Raw genomic sequence first — 25,843 nt, 5'->3', positions numbered from 1 at the left:
ACAAAAAACAGTGGCAGGAAATGAATAGTCTGCTTATGGAGAATGAATCATGGTGATGCAGACTCGTCTAAAGGTATTGATTGAAAGTCTATAGTGAATTGCCTGTCAATTAGCCTAAAGGAGGGCTATTAAGGACCTGCATTCTTGGCTGTGAGGCCAGCTGCCAGTTAGGGCCAACAGTCCTTAGTTACAAGGATTCTGACTGGGCACAAAGCAGTTCTTAAAACATATACAGTTCTAGAATGTTGAGCAATAGCAAACATTCTGCTGATAAAAATCCATGAAAACATTTCCTCCTTTCTCACCTACCATATAAATATTACGCTGATACACAGACTATGGCCTGGCCATGCAAGGTACATATGGGAGCTCCCTAGTTTCCCAGAACCTGATTAGGAATGCCAATGTCTGAAGTGGTCTTTCCACATATTTGTACCATCTCAGCTAGGGAAGATAAATCAAAAGCGCTGCATATCTTCCAGAAGCTATACATCAGTAAAGACTGTAATTTCAGAATTTATGTCATCTACTGCAGGAATTCCTGAATCCAGAGATGACATCTCCACTGCTAGTCATACCTGCTGGTTAGTCCTATCCACTGTGTTGGCAGTGGAGGCATGCTCACGAGTGTTTTGTCGCATGTGGGTGGAGTTTTGTTGCTCATTGGTTGAAGCTGTTGGGATGCAGAATTCTCTGAAACACCTTTTGAAGTTCTCATCTAGAAAGGCATAAAGGACTGGATTAAGGCAGCTATTTGTGTACCCTAAAGCGATACAGAAGTGCCAGGAGACAGTCTGGAAAGTAGTTTCTGGAATATGGATCAAGGCTTTAATGATCACATAAATATGAATGGGGGTCCAGCAGACGATGAAGACAGCCACAACCACGAGGACCATCCTGGTGATCCTTCTAAGATTTCTGTCCTTTTCCTTGGAACCAGAGAGCATTCGGACACTCTTCAGGCGTAAAATCATGAGCCCATAGCATACCGTAATAATTAGGACTGGCATGATGAAGGCAAAGATGAAAACACAAATTTTCAGCAGGTTCTCCCAGTACCATGCTGGGTGAGAGAATATAAGTGTGCAATCAATAGATCCTATGAAAAAGAGAAAAAAAGAAATGACTTTTAGTGAATTATTGGTTTCCTTTTAATCCTCTTGTCCCTCCACCCCCTCCCAAATCCAAGCCCAGACTATATTATAATGAGGTACAAAACTTTCACTTTTGATGTAATGTTAATGTTGTAGTCTCTTTTGGGGGAAAGATTCAATGTTCAAAAAGTGGGTAAGGGCAGGGGACACATACAAGGGCCCCCCAATGTCCCTATTTGTGTCAGTTTTGCTTGCCCAGTGCCTGACATTCTCATATTGAGTTGAAAAGTCTACAGGGAGCTTTTATTTGTGTTCATTTGAACATGGGTAGAGTTGTTTGCATGTTCAGGGACCCTGATACAGTAAGGTTCCCAACTGCACAAGGCATTCCACAGATGTTCAAGTGAATGCAAGTAAAAGCCCCTTGCAGACCTTCATTGATCAAGATGGGAAGGTCAGGGCCAGCATGTGTGCCCCTGCTAACAGTGGGGACAGGGTGTCCCTGACCCTGTCCACAGTTGGAGCTTTGGGGCCTTCAGGTGAATGCCTGAGCATGGCTGAGATGTACAGCTTAAACAAGATGAAAGCAGAAACATTGTTAATATGAGGAGGAAGTGATGAGACTGTGAGGTTAGCCAGGAGCATCTGGGCCTTTGATACTTTAGAGCAGAGGTGGGGAACCTCAGGCCTGGGGCTGAATGTGGCCTCCCAGACTTCCCTGTCTGGCCCTTGGGGCTCTCCCTAGGCCACATCCTTTACTGACCCTGTCCCGAGTCCTCCTTGACTGCTTTTACCTGGCAGGAATGTATAACTGAACGGTGATAATGTATCTTGTTTGCCTGGAGAAAGGATGGGGGAGCCTCCAGTCTTTGCATGGCTGGAATGTCATCTACTCTACAAAGGGCTGCTGGGCAAAGGTAAGAGTTGCAGTCATTGCTCTACCCACTTTTACCTCTGGCCATGTCCACCCCTGGTGTGCAGCTCCTGGAAGGCTGCCCATAAGGGACTATGGCCCTTGGGCTGAAAAAGGTTCCACGCCTCTGCCCCAGAGACATAGAACAGGTCCCCAGCATCCGTTTAAAGCACATCCAACACACATTTACAGCACACGACTTTCCCCCAAAGAATCATGGGAACTGCAGTTTGTTAAGGGTGCTGGGGATTTGTAGTCCTGTGAGGGGGAAAACCACAGTTCCCAGGATTCTTTAAATGTGCCTTGGATGTGCTTTAAATGGATGCTGTGGATCTACCCATAGAAAGCCAAAGAAATGTATTTGTTGGGCAGTTTCACTTGAAAATTTCCTGCATAAGGAAGAAACAAACGCAATCCTTACTGGGGAAAGGAGACAACAACCACTTTTAGTTTAATCTGGCTAGATTAGAATATGGGGTTGGGGTTTTCATGGAGCAAAAACATACCTAGAAATCGGCTATTAGTTTAATCCACCTGAAAATTCTCATTCAAAGGTTAATTCTTATGAGTCCAGTAAAGTTGCTGAAACTTGTGGAGTGGCAAATTACAGCCAAAGATACCACTAGGAACCAAATGACACATGAAGCTAATTCATTTCCACTTTTCACACACATTTAAAAAATGGAAACTAGCTACTGTGGGCCAAAATATTTCACTGGGAAACATCAATGAGTAGAAGATTTACTGGAGCCCGATTGAAACTGAAGAAAAAGGCTTTTGGCTGAAATTTGTGCATATATCCATAGAAAAACATTTTTAAAAAAGAGAAAATACCAGATAAGATTCATATAACTACTCTTCCTCAAGCTAACCAGCAGTAACCAGCCACCCTGGGCTCCTACTGAGAGAAAGTGCAGGATTTAAACCTAATAAAAATAAATAAAATAATTTTGGTCAAAAAGTATCACTTTAAATGTTAGACAGCTTGGCAGAAGCAATTCATGGCTCTCTCCTTTTATCTCTCTCGGTTTTCTTTCTTTCTTTTTAGTCAGGAGCAAAATAAAGTGTGAGATAATGTACAATTTTATAATAAAAACTGCCATTCATTACTATTAGAAAAGGCCATGTTACATAATTGCTTTGTCATTCCCTGTTATAAGGAGCTCACTAAATCTAAAATAACTTAAAAATAAACAAGTGTGCCCTTAATTCACAGTGCCACCATCTAAAATGGGTCCCCACCACTTAACAAGCTACAGCTTAAGAGTATGATCCTTAATACCCACTTACATGACAGTAAGTCACATTGAAGTGAATGAGCTTACTTTGTATTAGATGTGTATCTAATCACATTCTTCGTTGATTAGGTTTTTTAAATTAACAGCAAAATCCTATACACGTTTACACAGAAGAAAGCCCACTGACTTTAAAGAGGCTAGCTCCTAGGTAAATGGGTGTAAGATTGCACCCTAAACCAAACTGGTTTTGCATCCAAGATAAAAAGATTAGAGATATATAGATATAGATACACAATAAATAAGACTTCTTTCACTATGCAACCATAATGTTCCTAGAAATTGCCCCCCCTCCATATCACAGTTTGACTGAAGTATGTGAAGAAGCTATAGAACCTTAACAATTCAGTACTGCATCCTACATGTAGCTTGGTTTGTTCTTTGCCAGAATGTTGGTCTCTGTTTTTTATTTCTCCAGTTTTTACACCTAGGTATCAAAAGGCCCTATTGTGAAGTATTCCGAGCAATCACTGTGACTCACATTATGTATACCAAATTTCATATGTCTGGGTGTCCAAAAGTTCCTTAATCATTTGGGAGCATATCTTCCCCTCTCTTTCCTGAGATTAATTTAGAAATCTCTCCTCTTACAGTCTCTTCCTCCTTCCCCTGCTAGTAATTAGTGTGTCTCAGACAATGTGTGAACCAAATGTTCAATAACTCAGTTGAGTGGGAGCATAAACATTTTGGGATGCATTTTGAGTCCCCCACTTGAGAAAACTATACACGTCTCATTTCCAGATGCTCTAGTTATCAGCATGCCTAGCAATCAGCATGTGCTACTAAATTTCCTATTCATTGGGAAGTACCCTACCGATTTGATTTCTGAGTGAGAATCTCTCTCTCTCTCTCTCTCTCTCTCTCTCTCTCCTGCTGTTGCTGCTGGAAAAAAAAGAGTGAGCATCTTGAAGACGGAGTGTGGAGTTCTTACTCACCATTATTCTCTTTTGTAGTTGCCATCACCATAACTGGAATGCCAATGGCTGAGGAAACAATCCAATTGCAGACGTTGACAATTTTGGCATTTCTGGGAGTGCGGAAATCCAGCGCCTTGACTGGGTGGCAAACAGCTATGTAGCGATCCACACTCATAGTGCACAGGGTGAAAATACTTGTGAACATATTGTAGTAATCTATGGATATAACAACCTTACAAATAGTGGTACCAAATGGCCACGTTCCCAGGAGGTAATTCACACTTTGGAACGGCAGTGTACTTGTTGCTAAGGCATCTGCCAAGGCAAGGTTGAAAATATAGATGTTGGTGGCAGTCTTCATTTTGGTGTATCTAAAAAATGCAAAGGAAAAAAGTATCCAAGAAAGTAAATGAAGGAGAGGAATGAAAATCCGGAAGAAAATCAAATGCAATCATTAGAACACTAGTGTCTAACTTGGGGAGGAGGGGTTACGAACATCCTGTTTTCATGCCTTGGTCTAGCAAGCAATATAGTTCATAGCACAGACAGACTTTTCTGAAAAATCTCTATGTTAAGCTTATCTGCAGAGATTTTTTTGTCTTTCCCATCTTACTCCTTGATCTTGATGAGAAGTGTGTTTGTTTCTTTACGTGGTCTGCTAACAATACAAACAATTCTCATGTAATAGATGCATTATTCAACAGGAGGCCAGCCCCACACCCAGCGTGCTGGCCGCTGGCTCCCTGCAGACCCAGGTGCGGAGATGCCGCCGCTCAGCTCCGACAACTTCCTGGTAACCTCTGAGGACCAGGGAGGATCCCTGTATCCACCTCCTCCACCTTACCACCCGGCCTTCGCCCATCCGTTCCAGTATCAGTCCCATCCGCAACCGAGCACCTCCGGCTTCTTTGAGGAGAGCCTTTCCTCCCAGGCCTCTGCCCCAGAGGGCCTGCTTACCCCGCCCTCCTCCTCACTGGAGCTGTTGGAAGCCAAGCCCAAGAGGGGATGCCACTTCTGGCCTCCCAAATGGATGGCCATCTACACCTGTTCTTATACCGGCTGCAAGATCTACATCAAGAGCTCCCACCTGAAGCCGCACCTCTGGACTAAAGGTGTGGGCCGCCCACTGGGTTGCCCCATGGCTTTCCTGCATCCAGAGAGGCCTCCTGCCTGGCACACAGAGGCACCCTGCCTCCATCTTCAACCCGGCAGCGCCCTGTTTATTTGTTTCCGAGGTGGCTTCTGCCACCAAACATACCTGAAGTGGGACTCCCTGTAGCTTAAGCCGGGGGGGGGGGTTCTTGGCTACGATGGCTGAACTAGTAGGTTCTGAGTTTGGGGGACAGGAGAGGGTAGCAGAAAATCTATATTTGAGTCATATTGTGTGTTGCGATTTTTATCGTATTGTTCTATTTATTGTATTGAGTTTTGCTTGGTATGCTTTTGTACTGTTATCTGTATTCTGTATATGTTTTTGAGTTTTTTTTCTTTTTTGTAAGTCGCTTTGAGTTTCATTTTGGGGAAAAAGCGACTAATGAATATAATAAATAAATAAATAAATAAATATTATACGTAAAATATATGCATATTATGCACCCACAGATTCAGGGTTTCCTAAAGTAACCAGGGCATAAATAGATACACAGAACAACGCATATAACTGGATAAAAATACTTATGGATTAATACTTATAAAATTATGTTCTTACAAAGAGGAAAGAAGATCCCTGTATCATGCCAATGACAAAGCTATCCAAGAAAGGGTAAGGATGCTCCTTCTGCATTAGAGTTTTGCCTTGTCCTGTTCCTCTTATGTGGCACAGATTTGCGGTGGCGAGAGAGGAATGGCCATCCAACAGCATGTTATGCAATAAGAATTTAAGAGGTCACTGGAGCAATTTCCGATCCCTTATATGAACATGTCCTTATGCTCCAAAGTTACTCTATGGCTCTGCTTCGCTTGCCATAGTTAGGATGTTCTTTTAGCATCAATGGCATAAACTCCTGCTTGTGCCACCAAAGCTAAAGCAGCCCCTTAGGACAAGATTGCCATTCCCACTGATTAGAATTTAACCAAGGTACTTTGGTTTAACTCCACTATGCTGTCAGAGCAATGTATAACATAAAATGTTCTTGAATCCAAGTAAAAGGGCAAAGAGAGAAATGCCAGAAGGATGTATGATGTCTTTGGCTCGAGTTATTTGAGGTTTCTGCCCTTCCTCTTGACAGAGTTTACTGAATAGCTGATGGCAATGGATCAATAGCAGGTGGGCACGGCTTCAAATCTTAGACAGTGATGTGTTCTGGGTGTTCATATAAATTTACTTTATGTGCTTTCTGTTCTGTACCTGACAATAGTCACATTAATTTTGCACAGATTTAGAACCACTGGCTGGAGATGGTTCTTATGAACTATGTTGTTCCTTAGAGGTTTGGGTTATTTTTTAAATATTAATTTTAAAAACTCTTCCACACTACAAGGTGAGGCCCCTCCCAGCAAACCTTAATGGAATAATGGAGGGGTTCCACTGAGGACACTTTGCCCCCTCTAACCTGAGGTTTGCCTAAAGACAGCAGGTGTGTGGGTGAGAAACAAACCCTTCAAGCCAGGACTCTGATCTAGTGACTGTAGTAATTTAGAGACATTTCCTTAAAAGAAACATTGGGATGGGAGTTTAGAGATGATCCCTTGAAAATGGTGTGATGGCATGGAGCCTGACTGGCTGAAGGAGCTCCAGCAGAAAACTAGTTGCTGGAGCTGCTAATTAAAAAAAAAAGACTAGTGTTGGAATGGATGATCCCTGTGAGTCCCCTTCCAGCCTCTGATTTGGAATCCTGTGCCTTGGGGTGAGGGGCTGGCTCTGCTGGAGTTTTTTTTTTTTGTTAAGCTAATAGAGTGGCCAGGTTGTTAATGGGTCTATTAGGCGCCCAGCAACTGGTGAATGGGCCAGGAAGATCCTTTTGTCATTGAAACTCTTCAGGAGAGCCCCCCCTCCTGGCGGCTAGCAGAGGTTTGTGCTTTGAGTGTGTTTAGTGTGTCTCAAAGAAAGGCTGGGAACTGGAGGCAGGCAAAGAGGCTGTCTTTCTGCACCATGGCTTTAGGATGCCTCCTGTAACACTGATGGAAAAGCTGGATATTGGACTGCTGATGCCTTGAACCCCTCCATCCTAAGCTCAGGTTGGAACGTGTGTAAATAAATAAACCATATTTCATAAAGACACCACAGTCTTCGCTGACCTTCTTCCCAAAGGAAATCAAATCCTGGATGAGCGCAGTGACTCCTGAAATCTCACCGCTTGGAGATTGGGGAGGCATGCAACACTATGTTAAGTCTTGTCACAAGGTATTAAACTCAAACTGATTACATGGTGTCAGACACTGATGCTGACTGAATTCCATCCTAGCACAAGTTGCACCTTGGCATCATTATGAAAGAGGCACTCTCTGTGTCTCCCTCTGTTCATGATTTTTAAATATGTGTTACTGCTGTGGCAGAATATACTAAAGGGCTCTTTTTCAGTCACTAGAATGAAATTGTAGGTTGCATGGCATTGCTTTACTATGCCAGCTTCCTGATACTTGAAGACTGCAGTGCTATCACTGTGACTCTATTGTTTTCTAAGCCAAACAGGCCAGGCTCTATTATACTCTTTGACTCATATGTTCCCCATTCCTTAATTACTCTAGGTACACTTCATGCATAAGCCAATCTGAATCCATAAACTGAATGAATGATATTCCTGAGCAAAAGAAGCAGGCATACCTATGTGTCTTGGGAAAAATATTTTCTAGCTGATGCCATAGTAAAGCTTATCATTATAAACTGTTGCCCTTATTGGCAAGTCTAAAAAATATGTACCATCCAATTATTCAAATAATATATTGCACATTTTAATAATTCCCCCCCTTCATCTTCTCCGTATTACATTTATACATTTTGTCCTATTATTGTGATGAAGTTGTCTCATTTTTCCTGCCTAGAAAGAACACTGTCTTTCTCCATTTAAGAAAAATGATTTCCTGTTTGCAAGGGCAATGTTTACACTGTCCTTTAGTGTAACCAAGTTGGAACAGGAAAAAGATACGTATGCTAGATGGCATATGTAATAGCCAGCTCCAGAGTTTTTCTATAATGAAAGTCATTTTCCCTTTGTCATTTGCTCATAATCTTGTGCCATGGTTTTTATTACATATTTTTGACAGGAGTCAAAGGTAAATAAAAAAAGGCAATATGGAAGATTTTATTTGTATTTCTTTATTGTAATCCTTGCAGTACAACTTGAGATGCTTGGCAAAAGATCTATTGCGTGCCTTCCAATAAAAAACTCATAAGATGCTTCAGTGCAAAATCCTCCCTCTTCTGTTTTATTTGTGCTCCCCTCCCCAGATGGCTGTTAAGAGAAATTTTATTTGAAAAAGAAATTAAGCAAAGTGAATGTTCAAGCACAAAAACAATACCAGCAAGTGGCCAAATTAAGACTTTTGTTAAGAGCCAAGCCACCAGGAAAAGCTCCACGCAGTGTGGGCTGGAAACCAGGATGGATTGAGAAGACCTGTCACATCTACTCTGTTTAGGGCTTCCCAATTTCTGCCCTAAACAGAATAGATGTGATAGGTGGCCCTCCATAGGCTGCTGGACTACAACTCCCATCATTCCTCACCACTGGGCATTCTGACTGGGAAAATGGGAGTTGGAGTTCAATAGCATCTTCAGGGAATAACACTCTTCAGGGAGGGCCATAGAGCAGTAGTAGGGGAAGAGCCATAGCTGGTAGAGCACTTGCTTTGCATGCAGAAAGTCCTTGGTTTAATTCCAAGTATCTCCAGATAAGGCTGGGAATGCTTCCTGTCTGGAACTCTGGAGATATGCCAGTGTAGACAATACCGTGCTAGACGGACCAGTTGACTGACTTCCTGTCTGGAGGGCTACAAGGCCCCCATCCCTGGTTTAGAGACTGAAACAGGTTTTTAAAATAGTTAAATATCCTTCCTAGGACTCAGAGCAACATATCTTCTGAAGAACTCTGCAAGATTGCTTAGGCTGAGATAGAATGAATGGCCTTGGGTCATCACCCAATATGCTTTCTAGCTGATGAGGGATTTGAATCTGGGTCCACACAGTCTTAAGTGCAACACTCTAGCCACTACACCAGTGGTTTTTGCCCATGGACCAGGCTCCCCATCCCTGCTCTACAGTATGACCCCCCTTCTTCATTTGATCTGCACAGATATAATAAAGAGACAGGGATGTGTGCCTGTGCACCTGAATGTGTGAGGTGGCCGGCCCACTTCTGGCATGTGACTCAAGGACAGTTCGCCAAGAGTGAATGCAGCCTTTGGGCCACAAAAGGTTAACTGCTCTGTTCTTTACCTTGTTCAAATATGTTACCATGGAAACACAGAAAAACTGTTTGGAAGAGACCAGTACTGGTATTCTAGGCACTTTCAATGCCACAATTGTCCAACAGAGCATGGTGCACAACCTCCATCATGGTCCAGTGAATCTAGGCTTTTATTTTATAAACAAGGACAAGTTTCAAGTCCTTCAGACTATACAGAAGCATACAACTGAAATCTGATGAGCATCTAGCGAAGCCTGCACTGTTTTAACTAGCATGGTTCCAAGTCAAGGAATATTGAGAACTGTAATTTTATTAAAAGAATGGGGATCTGTAATGTAGAATTCTCAGCACCTTCCCAAAACCAGAGAAAGACCTCAATGGATGACTGAAGAAACTCTTAAAATGGTTAAAGAGAGAAGGAAAGCAAAAGCAAAAGCACAAGGAGATAGAAATACAGTCAGAACCCTAAATGCAATAATACAGCAACTAGTACGTAGGGACAAAGAGAACAACTACAATAGTTATTGTATAGAACGAGAAGAGGACAACAAAAAAGGTAGGAACAAGAGCCCTATTCCAAATGATTAGAGAAATGAAAGGGAAATTTAAACTTTAAACTTAGTTGACAGAGAACCAGAAGAACTATGAAGTCAGAGACATTATCAAGGAAGAATGCAAAAAGACAATACTTCTAGTTAAAAAGAGAGAAAGACCTCAATGGATGACTGATGAAACTCTTAAAATGGTTAAAGAAAGAAGGAAAGCAAAAGCAAAAGGAGATAGAAACACAGTCAGAACCCTAAATGCAATAAAACAGCAACTAGTACGTAGGGACAAAGAGATCTATAACAATAGTTATTGTATAGAACGAGAAGAGGACAACAAAAAAGGTAGGAACAAGAGCCCTATTCCAAATGATTAGAGAAATGAAAGGGAAATTTAAACCAAGAGTAGGGATGCTGAACAATGAACAGGGGAACACACTGACTGACCAAGATGAAATAAAAGGAAGATGGAAGCAATACACTGAAGAACTCTATAAAAGAGATGCAAGAATGACAGAGTCATTCACGGAGGAACCGTATGATGAAGAACCAGACATTTTAGAATGTGAGGTGAAAGCTACTCTTAAAATACTTAGAAGAAACAAATCACCAGAAACAGATGGCATACCAATAGAGTCGCTACAAGCTACTGAGACTGAATCTGTCCAAATTTTGACAACAATCTGTCAAGAAATATGGAAAACTAAACAATAGCCCACAGACTGGAAGCGTTCCATATACATCCCAATTCCAAAGAAAGGGGATCCCAGGGAATGCAGTAATTATCGAACTATTGCCTTAATATCCCATACAAGTAAAGTAATGCTCAACATTCTACAACAAAGGCTCTTACCATATATGGAGCGAGTAATGCCAGACGTCCAAGCTAGATTTAGAAAGGGAAGAGGCACCAGAGATCATATTGAAACGTACGTTGGATAATGGAACGGAGCAAGGAATTTCAGAAGAAAATCACCCTGTGCTTTATAGATTAGAGCAAAGCCTTTGATTGTGTAGATCATGAAAAACTATGGAATGCTTTAAAAGAAATGGGGGTGCCACAGCATCTGATTGTCCTGATGCACAACCTATACTCTGCACAAGAGGCTACTGTAAGGACAGAATATGGAGAAACCGATTGGTTCCCAATAGGAAAGGGTGTGAGACGGGTGCATTTTGTCACCCTATTTATTTAATCTATACACAGAACATATCATACAGAAAGCAGGATTGGATCAAGATGAAGGAGTTGTGAAAATTGGAGGGAGAAACATCAGTAATTTAAGATATGCAGACGTTACCATACTACTAGCAGAAACCAGTAATGATTTGAAGCTAATGCTGATGAAAGTTAAAGAGGAAAGCACAAAAGCAGGACTACAGCTGAACGTCAAAAAGACTAAAGTAATGGCAACAGAAGATTTATGTAACTTTAAAGTTGACAGTGAGGACATTGAACTTGTCAAGGATTATCAATACCTTGGCACAGTCATTAGCCCAAATGGAGACAATAGTCAAGAAATCAGACAAAGGCTAGAACTGGGGAGGGCAGCTGTGAGAGAACTAGAAAAGGTCCTCAAATGCAAAGATGTATCACTGAACACTAAAGTCAGGATCATTCAGACCAGGGTATTCCCAATCTCTATGTATGGATGTGAAAGTTGGACAGTGGAAAAAACGGATAAGAGAAACATCAACTCATTTGAAATGTGGTGTTGGAGGAGAGCTTTGCGCATACCATGGACTGCAAAAAAGACAAATAATTGGATGTTAAAACAAATTAAACCAGAATGATCATTGGAAGCTAAAATGATGAAACTGAGGTTATCACATCATGAGAAGACATGATTCACTAGAAAAGACAATAATGCTGGGAAAAACAGAAGAGAGTAGAAAAAGAGGAAGGCCAAACAAGAGTTGGATTGATTCCATAAAGGAAGCCACAGACTTGAACTTACAAGATCTGAACAGGGTGGTTCACAACAGATGCTATTGGAGGTTATTGATTCATAGGGTCGCCATAAGTCATAGTCGACTTGAAGGCACAGAACAACAACAATAGATATGCCCTCATTAATCAGGAGGCAGTCTTGGTGAAGTTACTGGCAGCCTACGTACTGCCAGAGGGACCCTTCTCTCTCTCTTTCTATACATCTGTTGCACAATATCTTCTGAATTCTAGCCTTTCTTTCAGGCCTTTCTCTACAAAATCTTATGAGTTAAAACATACCTGCATAGACCAGGGCCTTTACCACGATATTGTAGTTTAGAATTACCTTCCCAGTGATGTCAGAATCCGCTCGTTCCTTATGGTCTTTTGGAAAGATTGCAAAATCTAGAAGGCTTTCGGCTGCTGAAGCAACTGGTAGACTGCCCAGATTTTATTTTACAATTATTTTGTTTTGATTAGTTTTTTTGTTTGGGGCGTTTTTACATTTAATTATTGTTTAAAAATGTTTTCTTACATTTTCTTTGAGGTTTGGGGAAATGGTATATAAATATATTAAATAGCAGCAGCAGAGTGACTTTTTTTAAAAAAAATGCATGTCATTTGAAGTAAAATCACTAAAATATGTTATTTATAACTATGCACTTCTTTTATGGTGGTTTTAACAAAGTTTACCAAAGACAATATAGTGGATTACGTCCATAGCAACTAATGCAACATTCCAGCGATTCTCTGGACCCAGCACTGCCTGGTCCTCTTCATGTATGGAAAAGGCTGATGACATTTCAACAGGAAGTTCCTTCCTAAAAATTGCAACTGCTGTTCAGCCATTTTGATTCTATATGAATTAAGATCAGGGAAGGGCAACTACCAGCTTTCAGGCCATATGTGGCCCACAGTGCCTTTGGATCTAGCTCGTGGTCTCTCCTTCTTGACCCTCCCACACAGCAATTATACTGTACTTAGGGAAAAAAAACTCCTATTGATAGCTTTCTTCCCTAAGCCCAATTGCTACATGGGGGAGAGCCAGTTTTCAGAGGGAGGATCACAGCACGCAGGGGTAGCTCTTCTCTTCCCAGCTGCAACCCCCACCCCAAGTGCTTCACAGATGTTAGTGGCATCAATGAAACTTTCCCCCCAAGCCTAATTGCCATGCAGGAGTCTGATTTTGGGATAGCTCACATCTGTGGAGGGAAGAATCGACCCTCCCCATTTGCTGTGATTCCCCTGAAATTGCTCCCTCCATGTCAGTTAGATTTAGAAAAAAAGTATCCATTGCAGCCAGTGGAACCTAACTGTTGTGCAGGGGAACAATTTTCATTGGGAAAAGAGAGAGGAAGAAGGAGAGAAAGTGAGATGGGGGGAGCGAAGAAAAGAGATAAAGGGTGGCTGAGAGAGGAAAAATGGAGTGTCCTCACCCACTGCTGACCTTGGCTCCATCCATATTTGACTCCAATTTGCTCTCTCCCAACTCAGTATTCGGTCCCTGAGAGATTACTTCTGGTAACTCCTCTCACGGGGCTTTTTCAGGGTGGGCAGCCAGGAAGGCTGTAGAGTGCTGGAGAAATGTTTACTCGAAAGGAAAATGCATACACCATTCTTTGGCCATCACACAATGATAAGGTAAGCTGAAAACCCTACACCTATCAAACTTGTAAAGCAATTCTAACACGCTCTGAAAATGGGGCAGAAAATTTGAAGCCTTTTTTTTTTTTGCAGAGAAAGAATACTTTAGAGAGATTTTGTCACAGCACTAGACATGGCAGGAGAGCATGTAAATAATTTGCTCTGTGCTTGAAATCATTTTAAAGGAATCACAAAAGCAACATATTGTATCCAGCTGAATGTTCCTAGTATAATTATTTCCAAGCCTCTTAACGTCATATTACTTTGACATTCTTGGTGCTTTTTCAGATCTTTGTTTACAATGCAGTCTCAAGCAACACATGTAGCTAACACCCAGACCTGTATTTATCTAGTATTCAAAAGTCAGAAAGGTAAATTTAAAGGTCTAAAAATGCCTATCCTTAGTTTGGTTCCTTTGATCTGTTAGGGTGAAATAAGCCCTGGCACTTAAACTCTGTTATCAGGCAACATAATTTAAGTACGCAAATAGCTATTGCAAAGGTTATGCAAAGAAACCCATCTGTTCTGGTGGAGTGTGAGTGCGTGTGTGCAAAATAGTGAATCAATTTAATGACAGCCATTGTGGTGATAATAGGTGCTCTGTTGAAATCAATGGAGGTTTTGCTGTTCACACAAATGGGAATTATTTCATTTAGGGTTTCTAATGTGAAATCTCACTAGATGCTTCCTCTCAAATATTCCATAAGCATATTGTGACACATTCATATCATGGAAGGTAGATCGAGTGACATTTTTCTCCTTTTCTCATACTGCCAGAATGTGAGATTACAACATTATGCTGATCTGCAGTAGGGGAGAGATACAAAAAGAAAGTCCTTCACATAATACTCAATTAACTTACAAAAAGCACTACTACAACAGCCCTGTTTCTAGGTGAGGCATTTGAGAGGGAGAGGCACATAGCACCAGCCAATCCCCCCTCCCAGCTGGTGGAGAGGATGTGAGGGCCAGGCCAGGGGATTCCCCCTCACTCCTCTTCCAACCAGAAAGTGTGTTAACTTACATGAATGCAGTTAATCTGTTGAATTGTCTCACCCTTTTTTGATAGATCCCCAGGAATACCAAACTCAAAAGCCTATTCAGACCATCTTTTTGAGATCTATCATGGCAATCCCTTCATGTGTCCCAAATAACATTCTCAGATTAGAAGCAGGATCTCAATCAATAGAGACCAAAATTTGGCTACTAAGGATTAAAACCTGGTTAAAGCTTACTCTAAAGCCCACTGGCCTTGCTCCAGATATTTTGATAGACAATTTCCACTCTCCCTGGGTGAGTTTAGTGATGGATAAACTTTTAAAAAGGCTTTTCACCTCAGCTCATCCTTACTATGGGATTCGAAGCAGCAATGATTAATATACGCCAATGCCTGATAGATATTGACTATCAGCATCAGTTACTATTAGTCAAAAAGCAGAGACATAACCCAACATTCTTTAACTCAATGCCTTATCTAACGAATTTGGAAATCCCTAAATATCGAAAAGCCTTTACCCAAATCCGTCTAGATGTTTTACCTTCAGCCGTCATGGACGGCAGGTTCTCCAAAATACCATACAAAGACCGAGTGTGTCCGTGTGGAGAAGGAGCTGTTGAGAATATTATCCATGTACTTCTTTATTGTCCTTTATATAAAACGCCAAGATATCAACTAATTACCCCTTTGCTAACTCCTTTCCCACATGAGTCTGAGCATTTTTGGATGGAATATCTCTTAGGAGATACCTCTCCAAAAATAACTGTTCAGGTGGCAAAATTCAGTGTTATTGTTCAAAGCCTCAGAACTAACATTTTTTAAAAAAAGTATTCTTAATTAATTTTAGTGATTTTTTTTTTAGTGATATTTAATTTAAATTGACTCATAAATATCTATGGCTATGTTGTTTTATACCAGTTTATATTTCTTTTAAATCTAAACCTACTGATTCTATTAACATTGATATATCTTATGTATATGTATAGGATGTGTCTTTACATGTCTTGTACTTTTATGCTGACCATTGGTCGAATAAATTGAATTGAATTGAATTGAAATTGAATTGAAAACTCAAAAGCTTGACTTTGCTGATAGCTACAGTCCCCTTTCACCTGTGTCTCTGTGTTCTGATTCTCCATGAACTAAACTACTTTGGTAAAGACAGTGAGCTCCTGAGCTGGGCTTGATGCTGCATTAGGTATCTCAGTTTTAGATTCCACCTGAAAAACAAACTTGTCCATACTACAAGTTTAGTGAAGGGCAGGGAGAAAATAAATACTATAGTGTGTGTTTGTTAACTCCTCCTTGAGTCCCCCCTTCTAATCTTGCTCCTGGCCTTTAGATTTTCCTTCCTGTTGGACAATGAAGGAAAAACTTTTTAAGTAGCTGCTACATGAAGGACTAGCTAATCACTTGGAAACTAATTGTGGAAAGTGATTGGATTTTTTTTACTGGGTTGATTTTTCTGTACAGAAACCTGAAGAGGCCTCACTCTGAGCTGCACACACTGGAAAAAGCAGAAATTAGGCTTGAGTTACAGTGTAGGTGGCCAGCCAGCCAGCTAGCTAACTGTAGTGTAGGCTGTTTTCATCCTTTGCTATCAAGGGCTCAAGAAAAAGCAGAAAAAATAGCCAGTATGATTGCGAGTACAGTGAGTGCATTAAAATAGTAACGGGTAACTTGAAAAAATGGAAATGGACTGCCTTCAAGTCGATTTTGACTTATGGCAACCCTATGTATAGGGTTTTCATGGTAAACGGTATTCAGAGGTGGTTTACCATTGCCTTCCTCTGAGGCTCAGAGGCAATGACTGGCCCAAGGTCACCCAGTGAGCTTCATGACTATGTGGGGATTCGAACCCTGGTCTTTCAGGTCATAGTCCAACACTAACCACTATGCCACACTGGCTCTCTAACGGGTAACTTAGGATAGCAATTTTTTTCAGATCACTTACAGTTATCTCTGTATTTCATCCTTTAAGAATAAGCACCCAATTCTGTTCTACTCATTATAATAACTACAGAATAAAACAAACTCTTACTTTTTACTGCAAGCAAACAAACGTGTTCTCTACCCAGCCAGCCAAAAGGAAGCATAACTGAAAATGAAAAGCAGAGCAAAGGAAAGTCCAAGAGGTGGAGTCTAACTTTAGCCCATAATACAAAGTTCTAATATTTAACTCTTCAAGGGTCATACAGGCTGGTTTTTTTTTCAGGATCACTTAATAATTATAGGCTGATTGTGATCATGAAAAATCCACCCTTAGTCAAGGAAAGTTTTGAGTGAGCAGACTTTTGGGGGCTCTTCCAACTGAGGCTTTTGTTGTGCACTCATCCTGCCTTCTTCACTGAATTTTTCAGGGGGTTCTTAAATTGCTCCTGTACTTTAAACAAATGATCATTCTTTAAATGGAGGTTGCCACTGTCTGTCTGTCATGTCACAAATTAAAAAGACAATTTCCCCTCAAAAAAACTGGTGTGTGTGTATGTGTGCCCCCATTTGCTTCCTCCTGGCTACAGGCCTGTACTACAAAAAGCAGTTATAGCTACTAGGTTAGATGACTTTAAAAATGATGAGACAAATTAACAGAGGATCAGCATATCTGCCACTCTCAGCTGTTTGGAACCTTCATGTTCAGCACCAATATTCCCTAGAATAATAAGCCCTAGTCTGCTGTTCTTAAATTCTATCTATACAGTGAGTGTGGGCTTCAGCAGCCCTAGCCTTAAAATGTTGTCTGAACATGCTTCCAGTCCTCTCCATGACTGGGAACCCTGATCATTGGGAACCATGTCTAGGGAGGACTGTAAGTGAGCTCACAGAATGCAGGGAGATCAGAAGCAGAGGCAGTGTAATTTAGGAAAGCCTGAATAGAGCTATAAAATCATCGAGTTTTAGGGGACCTTGGAAGTCATGTGGTCCAATCCCTTTCTCAATGCAGGATGCAACTACAGCATGCCTGTCAGATGACTTTTCAACCTCTGCTTAAATACCTGCACTGTAGAGAGCTCATCATCTCCTTAGGGAGTCTGGTCTACTGCCAAACAGCTCTCATCAATGTTTCTCCTAATGTTTAGTTAAACTGTGCTCCCTTGCAGTTTTCACACTGCAGCAACAGAGAACAAGTATGCCCTATCTACTGTTTGCCAGCCCTTCAGATATTTGGAGACTGCTGTCATGTCTCACCTTAACCTTCCCATCTCCTGGCTAAACATAACCAGCTCTTTCAACTGTTAGGACTTGGTTTCCAGAACCTTCATCATCCTGGTCCCCCTCCAATGGGTATGCTCCGGTTTGTCAATGTCCTTCTTAAAACATGATACCGAGGATGGGGCACACTACTCCAGCTGATTACCAGTGGGTGACAAACGACATGGGATTGCCAACTGGCTGGCTCTTTTGGGAACAGAATGCTGTATTAGATGTTTCATGTAGTACAGCTAGGTATCTGGCAAAAATTTCCTTATGTTTGCTACCGGCACCCTTTAATTGGAGATGCTAAGAACTTACACAAGTAATGTTTGTGCTCTGTCTAGCTCTGGTTCTGTTGTGATGTGAGCACTGATCTCAAGGGCAGGGCAGGGATTTGATGTTGCTTCATACTGAGCCATATATAGTAGCAGCAACTGCATGCCAATAATTAGCTTCACCCTCACTGATGAAGTTGCCCTTTCAGTTAAAGGAACCCAGTCCACTCTACCAGAATTCTCCTCTGATGGAGTGGGGGAAGCCACTGGTCTCACTGGGGCCTCTGCAGTGGAGTCCTCTGAGTCCAAGGCCAGCAATACCACAATTTCATGCTGGCGGGGCACTGACACCACAGGCTCATCTGGTGGAAGCATGTACATTCTGTTTCTGGTTCTGCATGCCATTCCCCTTCTGATCCGGGGTCTTTGACCTCAGCTCATCCCCTGAAGAAGGGCAATCTGAGTCCTAGGTCATGACAGGTTCCTCCTCCCCAATTATATCTGCTCAGGTCTGCAGCACTAGGCAGTAACATACCATGGTGTAGCAAAGCACAATGGCATCTTAGCCATGGCTGATATGTGGACTTGAAAACACTTCTATATTCTCTGCCATTTATAAAGAGAATTACAGGAAGATATTCAACTAAATTACTAAGTCTATTGATTTCAGTGGGTCTACTTTGAGTATGACTAATGTTGGATATCACCCAGAGTTTAGAATTAGTATTGTAGCTTGCACTCTTCAAAATGGCATTTCAAGTTAATTCATTTCAGATTCAAGTTTCCCAAAAAACCATGGAAGATGCTTTTTAATGCTTGTTTTTTTAAAAAATTGCAACCTACATGTTATAATAAGCCAAGCAACTTTTAACACTAAATTAAATTGTGAACTTCACCCTCCACAGAAAACCAAATCAAATTCATTCCCTCTTTAACCTACATTACAACTAGAAAATAAATGCATCATTTAGATGCAGAAGGCAATGTCAGGCCACAACTCTCAAAGCCCAATATGGGGTATCTTTAAGTAGATGTGGGGGAAGTATGATCGATCACTGACTCTTTTCAGCCAGACAGTTGCCTCAAGAAGGTTGTGTCCCTGATGGAAGACATGAAGCGAAAGGGGTGGGGCATCATTCCCTGTAGCCCCAGTATGGTTCTGTTCCAGATTGCAACATTGGGCAGTTTATAAGCATAGATAGATAGATAGATAGATAGATAGATAGATAGATAGATAGATAGATAGATAGATAGATAGATAGATAGATAGATAGATAGATAGATAGATAGATAGATAGATAGATAGATAGATAGATAGAGCCAGATTTCGACTGGACATCAGGAAAAACTTCCTAACTGTTAGAGCCATACAACAATGAAACCAATTACCTAGAGAGGTAGTGGGCTCTCCGACACTGGAGGCATTCAAGAGGCAGTTGGACAGCCATCTGTCAGGAATGCTTTGATTTGGATTCCTGCATTGAGCAGGGGGTTGGACTTGATGGCCTTATAGGCCCCTTCCAACTCTACTATTCTATGATTCTATGGATGTTGACAAAGCACCATGAAGAGTCAGGAACAGAGTTGTGTGAAGGGTGTTTCCATGCCAGGGAGATGTTTAGCAGATGTAGCATTTTCTATTACCATAGAACCACAGCAGAGGAAGCAATATGGACAAAATACCCCCTTTCAGGCTAAAGATGGCACTGGAGCCATTTTTTATTGTGTCAGGAGATGGTACCTATATCAAGGAGATTCTTTCATCTAGAACATGGGTAGGGAACCTCAGCCCTGGGTGTCAAATGCAGCCCTCCAAGCCTCTCCCTAGCCTTTGGGACTCTCTCTAAGCCACACTCTTTCTAGTCACAACTCCTCCCCCACACCACACCCCCTCATCAGACCTGTTTGCACCCACCTTGAAGGTTTTTTTGCCTAATTTGAATGTGTCCTGGAACTGCGATAATGCCTCTCACTTGCTTGGACGACAGAGAGGAATTTGTGAGTGTGTCTATCGAAACTAGCCTGCTGTACAAAGGTAAAATGTACAATCATTGCTCCACACACCACTGGCATGTGGCCCCTGATAGGTTGCCCAGAAAGGAATGTGGCCCTCTTCCTGAAAAAGGTTCCCTCTTCTGATCTAGAACATAAGAGTCTTGCTGGATTTGACGAAAGGCCAATAGTCTCTAGCCCAGGTTCCTGTTTTCCACAGTAGCCAATCAGATATGAAGTCCATAAGCAGGACACGAAGGCAGCAGCCTTCTTCTGCTGTTGTTCTCCAGCAAGAGCTATTGAGAGGTATGTTGCCCCTTATCCTGGAGGTGGTATAATCGTTGTGACTTTATAGCCTTAACCTACAGGGATTTGTCTAATCTCCCATTAAAGCCATCTAAGTTAGTAGTTATTAGAATATCTTGCAGTAGGAAATGCCTCAGTTTAACAATGCCCTGAGGAAATTTCAATCCCTGATGTAAGGAGACTGCCTGGACTGGTAGGCTCTTCTTCCATCGATTTCTTGAGCAGTCTTGGACTACAAAAATTCTTATAGTAATTGTATTACTCTAGAATAATTGCCTGTATTAATCTAAAAAATGAATTGAATGTGACCATTCTGTATACATTTCCTCGCACACATAGCTCCCCCACTGTGCACCGGTCAGGCAGGGGGCCCTCTATATAGTTATAGACCTAAATTGGGACACCTGATTTCTACCTGTTGCAATAACAACTTAATTATTCTCATTACAATGGCAGGGATAGTATTTCTAAGAATGTAAGAATGTAATTAAGCATGACTCATAATCACAATTTTAGGAAATGAAAAAATAATGTTAGGACTGTATCTACTGTTACCTAGGTATAACTTTTACTCAGATCAGTTCAATAAGTTGTAAGTGAATGTGCAAGTGTTTCTTATGAATGACAGTCTTTACCACTAGAGATTAATTATTATTCTATAGAACTGTTCAAAGTATCAAGAGACTTGTGCATGATCACTCAGACTCAAACTACACATGATGCTCAGATGTGTGTCATGTCCCTCCCCCCTTTTCAAGTGAACAGCAGTTGTGGGAGACTAGTACATTTATCAGAGCACCAGCAGAAGGGAGATTATCCTTCCTGTGTAGCCCTTGCCTTTTAGGCCACTTTCTAGCTCCAAATCGCTACCCCAAAATTGCTTTTCTCTCCAGAGAGAAGAGTGGCAAGTTCCCATATATTTGCTCGCACAGGTGTGAAAGCTGCTGGGCTGGGGGTGGGAATCGATGGACAATGGTAGAAATAGCAGACAAGAAGGTAAGTAGTCCTTCCACACAGAGAACTCCACTCTGCTGGAACCCCACTGCACTTGAAGATTGTGTCTTCCAGCAATTGGTTTCCTTTATTATTTTTAAAGGAGCAAAGTTATGAACCATGGATTGTTGTACTATGCCTGTTTTTATTTTTACATGTTCTGTACATTAAAAGCAAGAAAAACTTCAGATTTTAAAAATGGGAGAAAAGTTGCATGCTATTGTCACATATAGTTTTAGCTTCAGAGAACTGTATAGCCAGGCATAGATTGAAATGCAGATTCCCCACACCAAAATCAGTCAACTACATGGAAGGCAGACTACGATTCCCTGCCAAACAAATTGATTTCATAATTCTTATTGCTCAGTAATTCTCCTAGTGCAATATTCCTAAATGCCCTTTAAAAAATGCCTGTTTCATTTGGTTTTTGTGTGCTCAGTATCTGAGGTTGTTTCTGATGTGCTTTTTAATAAGTCTCCTCTAGTTCAAGTCCACTACCATCAATCATAATGTTTCTATTGAGCATCATGGGGTGTGGATTGCATCCACAGTGAGAGCAATCAGACCTCTGCCAGACCTTCTAATTGTTCCCAGTTGTGCTTGTCTGGCTAAATCAGAAATGAAAGTGGCCGCCTATATGATGATGTGCCCTGGAAAGCAACAGCGTTATTAAATTGAAAGCATAAAAAGTGACTGTTAGGTAATTTTAAAATACAATTTTATCAGATTGCTGTTAGTCTCTTATCTTTTGGGTAGAGGCCAAAACCACAATATAATGTGCTAGTGACAGGAACTGGATGATGGATTCAGTGTGAATTACAAGGGAAGGCATGGATTTAAGATTGATTTGGATTTCTCTGTCACTTGGCTTTACATTTGAAAACCTATTTGGTGCTAGGAAAAAAAAATACCATGCATCACTTTGCATTTATACATATATTGTATTTTTATTCTATCTTATCTCCACAGACCTCTGGGTAGCAATGCAAGGTTTCTTCTATTTTATCATCACGACAACCCTGTGAGGTAGGTTAGGCTCAGGTAGCCCAAGTTCACACAGTGAGCTCTGTGGCTCATTGGAGATCTGAATTTGGATCTTCCTGATACTAATCAGACAGTCCAACCACTATTGCAAAAGCAATTAAGGGTGCATTCAGATGTGGAGATTATGTCCTGATTTCTAATGTATCTTTTACACTGCAGTACCTGTTGCATTATGAAAATGGTGGGAAAGAATTGTATGGGGGCATACTGCCCCAAATGTTGTCATGTGAGTGGTGGTGATGTGATCCATAAAAACTAAGGGAAATTACAGTGCACCCTGCCTGAGATTTTTAGGGTTAACAGGGTTGCAAGTGTATTTTTTCTGAAAGCAATTAACATGGAAATGAGTGCTAAGCTTCTGCTAAATTCCACTTTCCAGTAGTGGCTTTTACTTCATGTGAAAGCTCACATAAAATGTGAAAATTGTCAGGTAATGAAACATCAGGAAAATTGAATAAAGTGCTGTCTGAATGCAGCCTAAATCATTATACAATGATTTGAAGGAAGGAAAGGTCTGTGATAAACTAGTCCTATAGCAGTGAGGATCTGTGGATTTGACTACAATGTCATAAATCACTTGGAGACCTTCAGGTAACAACCTACTAACAAATATGATGATGGTGATGATAATGATGATGATGCAGCAAGGAGTTCATGAGGAAACTTTTGCATGCGGTCCTGAGTCCCATAAAGGAGAAACAGGATATAAACAAAATAGTAACGGAATCCTAGATGAGTCTACTAAGAAGTAAACCCACTGAACTGAGTATGTATTATTTATTTATTACATTTATATCCTTGCCTTCCTCCCACTAGGAGCCCAGGGTGGCAAACAAAACACTAAAAGCACTCTAAAACATCTTAAAAACAGACTTTAAAATATATTAAAAACAAAACATTTTGTTGCAGATGCCACTCTTCGAATACGACTGAATACTGATATTGCTTGCAATGGAGATTTTCCTTGTTTAGGCTCTTGTCCATTTCAGGCAGATTTTTTTTTTAAAATCTGCTGTTTCTTAAGGCAGCATTTCCTCCCTATTCCAGTGAAGCTCCCAGAAGCAGCAATTTCTACCTGTTGTTATCAATCGTTTCAATAGATGGTGCTGTGTTCTTTTAGAAATTGATTGTAATCTCATTTCTCCTAAAGGTTAGCCTGTGCTAGGAGCAAATTTGATTGCTGTCCTATCCGGCATTCATTAAAGAAATCTAATTGCACAAACGCAACAAAAAAACCCATTCCACGGACAAGAGTATTGCTTCTTTTCATTGAAATGGGCAACAAATCTTGCTTAAAATGTATTCAAAATTTGCAGCACACTTCCAACTGACAGAAGTATTTCTGTGAAAGAAAACTGGATAATATTTCTTGGGAAGAGGAACTTACTTGCCCAGAAAAATGCATTCCTAAAAATGTGTTTTTAAATTTTGTATATTTGTTTTTAATGTTTTTAATTGTTGTAAACTGTCCAGAGAGCTTCGGCTATGGGGCAGTATATAAATGCAACAACAACAACAACAACATTTTTTTTGTTTTAAAAGGGCTCAGATCTTTTTCCAGCTGAAAGACAGAGGGGGCATTTTGGCATGAAAGTCAACAGGTCGAAGGGAGGGAGAAAATATGATCAATCACCATCTATAGTGACATATCTAAAAAGATTGCTGGTGTTCAGCTGTTTAGATGTGAGTGATATATTGTTTGGGAGGCAGGCAAAATAATACAGGCAAGTATTGCAAAGGCTGCAGTCCTAAGCATATAAGGCACTGCTTTTGGGCTACTTGTAAATGGGGTTATTAACTTGATCTTTTATATCTCCATGGATGTGAGAAGAATTATCACCCTAACAAACAGATATTTTAAACTCTTCCCTCTAATTGGAAACTGTTTTTTGTCACCCAAGAAGAACTTCTTCCTTCCTTCCTTTCTTTTAAATAAAGTCCTCTCCTCTCCTCGCCTCTCCTGACCTCTACTCCAACCCCAAAATGATTTACTTGCACAGTTGGATGTACTCCCTGTTGCAACTTTCTTTTCCAAGTACAGACCTCCTCTTTTTGCTAGCACAGAGGCACCCGCACACACTTGGGTCCTTTGGCATCTAAACGAGAAGCAATAACAACATGCTGCCTTCACATGCTGCCTTCTCCCACCTCTAAGTCCCGCCAGTACTGTGTGCCTCTTGATGGGAAGAGGCACTGGTAGGAATTGCCCCAAGTTGGTAAGGACAAAAACTGCAGTGGCACCTGAGACACAAACAGGCCTACTGCCTACCTTTTGGTCCACCTCAAAGGAGTCCAGTCTCCTTTCATGAGGTGTGAAAAGGGGGTTCTGCACAAGACAAGCCCTACATTGAAAAGGATCTCTGGCTTTGGAAAATCTTCCAAAGAGCATCTCCCAGCCAAACCTGTAGTTCTGTCTTCCCCATCCTGGTGCCCTTAGATGTTTTGGGTTACAGTTCCCATTAACCCCAGCCAGCAAGGTCGGGGAAGGTTGCTTTAGGTTTCTGACAGCTTAAGAGCCGCATTTCTTTCCTCTGGCTCTTTCCTCCTCAACTGGCTGTTCCTCCTTGAAGGAAGGCTTTGAAGCTGACTACGAACCGTGCCTCTTTACGGTCTCCCTGGCCACTGGGACCTGTCGTCAGGACAGTTGTCTACTGTCTCCCTCCTCGTCTATTTGCACGAACAGTCCTTCTGCTGGATCCCAGGCAGCTCCAGCCCGCCAGCCCCCTTCCTCTTACCTGATGATGACATACATGACCAAGAAGTTGCCAAAGAGTCCCACCACGCACACGACGGAGTAGAGAGCCATGATGACGATGGCTGTGATCATGGAAGGGCTGACCCCAGGGCTCGAGCACAGACCGCCACCTCTTGCCCCCAGGCTGCCGTTGGGGCCGCCGCAAGACAACTGGGTGCTGTTGGGGCCGCTCTGGTTCCAGTTTTCCCCTTCCATGCTCCCGGAAAGATTTTCCCCCGCCCCCTTAGCAGACGGCAGCAAGCGCCGGCAGCGGCCAGCGGCGAGAGAGGCTCGAAGGGGCTGCTCAGTAGTCAGGGAGCTGTCCGTGGTGCTGACTAGGCGACGCGCGCAGGAGCCGGGCGCTCCAGTCCCATCCAGATCTCGCTCCTTCGTCCCTTAGCAGTGGGCGGGCGGGACCGCGAGCCCTGCGGCCACCTGGAAGCGGCCCCAAGCGCAGGAGAGAGAGGCGACGGACCAGGGACACCTCAGGGCGAGGGGGAGAAAAAGGTGCCTTCTGCTCGGAGCTCCCACCGCATCCCTCCTCAGGGGCACGAAGACCAAGGGCGGGGGAGCCAAGGCGAGGCAGAAAGGACCCGGCAAAGCGGGATCTCGCAGGAAGCAAGCCCAAGC

At 41.8% G+C, this 25,843-nt stretch overlaps 1 protein-coding gene across 1 annotated transcript in view; it reads right to left on the bottom strand.

Moving 5' to 3' along the window:
* The window catches only part of OPRM1 (opioid receptor mu 1), a 32,185-nt gene extending 6,756 nt beyond the window's left edge, over window positions 1-25,429 (bottom strand). The window contains exons 1-3 of the mRNA XM_061626349.1: window positions 25,215-25,429; window positions 4,238-4,590; window positions 579-1,099 (exon numbers count right to left, since the gene is read on the bottom strand). Of these exons, the coding sequence (XP_061482333.1) occupies window positions 579-1,099; window positions 4,238-4,590; window positions 25,215-25,429 (1,089 nt within the window). The remainder of the gene's footprint in view (window positions 1-578; window positions 1,100-4,237; window positions 4,591-25,214) is intronic.
* Between the last annotated feature and the right edge of the window lie 414 nt (window positions 25,430-25,843).

This window comes from Rhineura floridana, chromosome 4 (assembly GCF_030035675.1).
Source record: "Rhineura floridana isolate rRhiFlo1 chromosome 4, rRhiFlo1.hap2, whole genome shotgun sequence".
Taxonomy (NCBI): domain Eukaryota; kingdom Metazoa; phylum Chordata; class Lepidosauria; order Squamata; family Rhineuridae; genus Rhineura; species Rhineura floridana.
The sequence above is the reverse complement of the archived record's forward strand: the minus strand, read 5'-3'. Positions and strand labels throughout refer to the sequence as shown.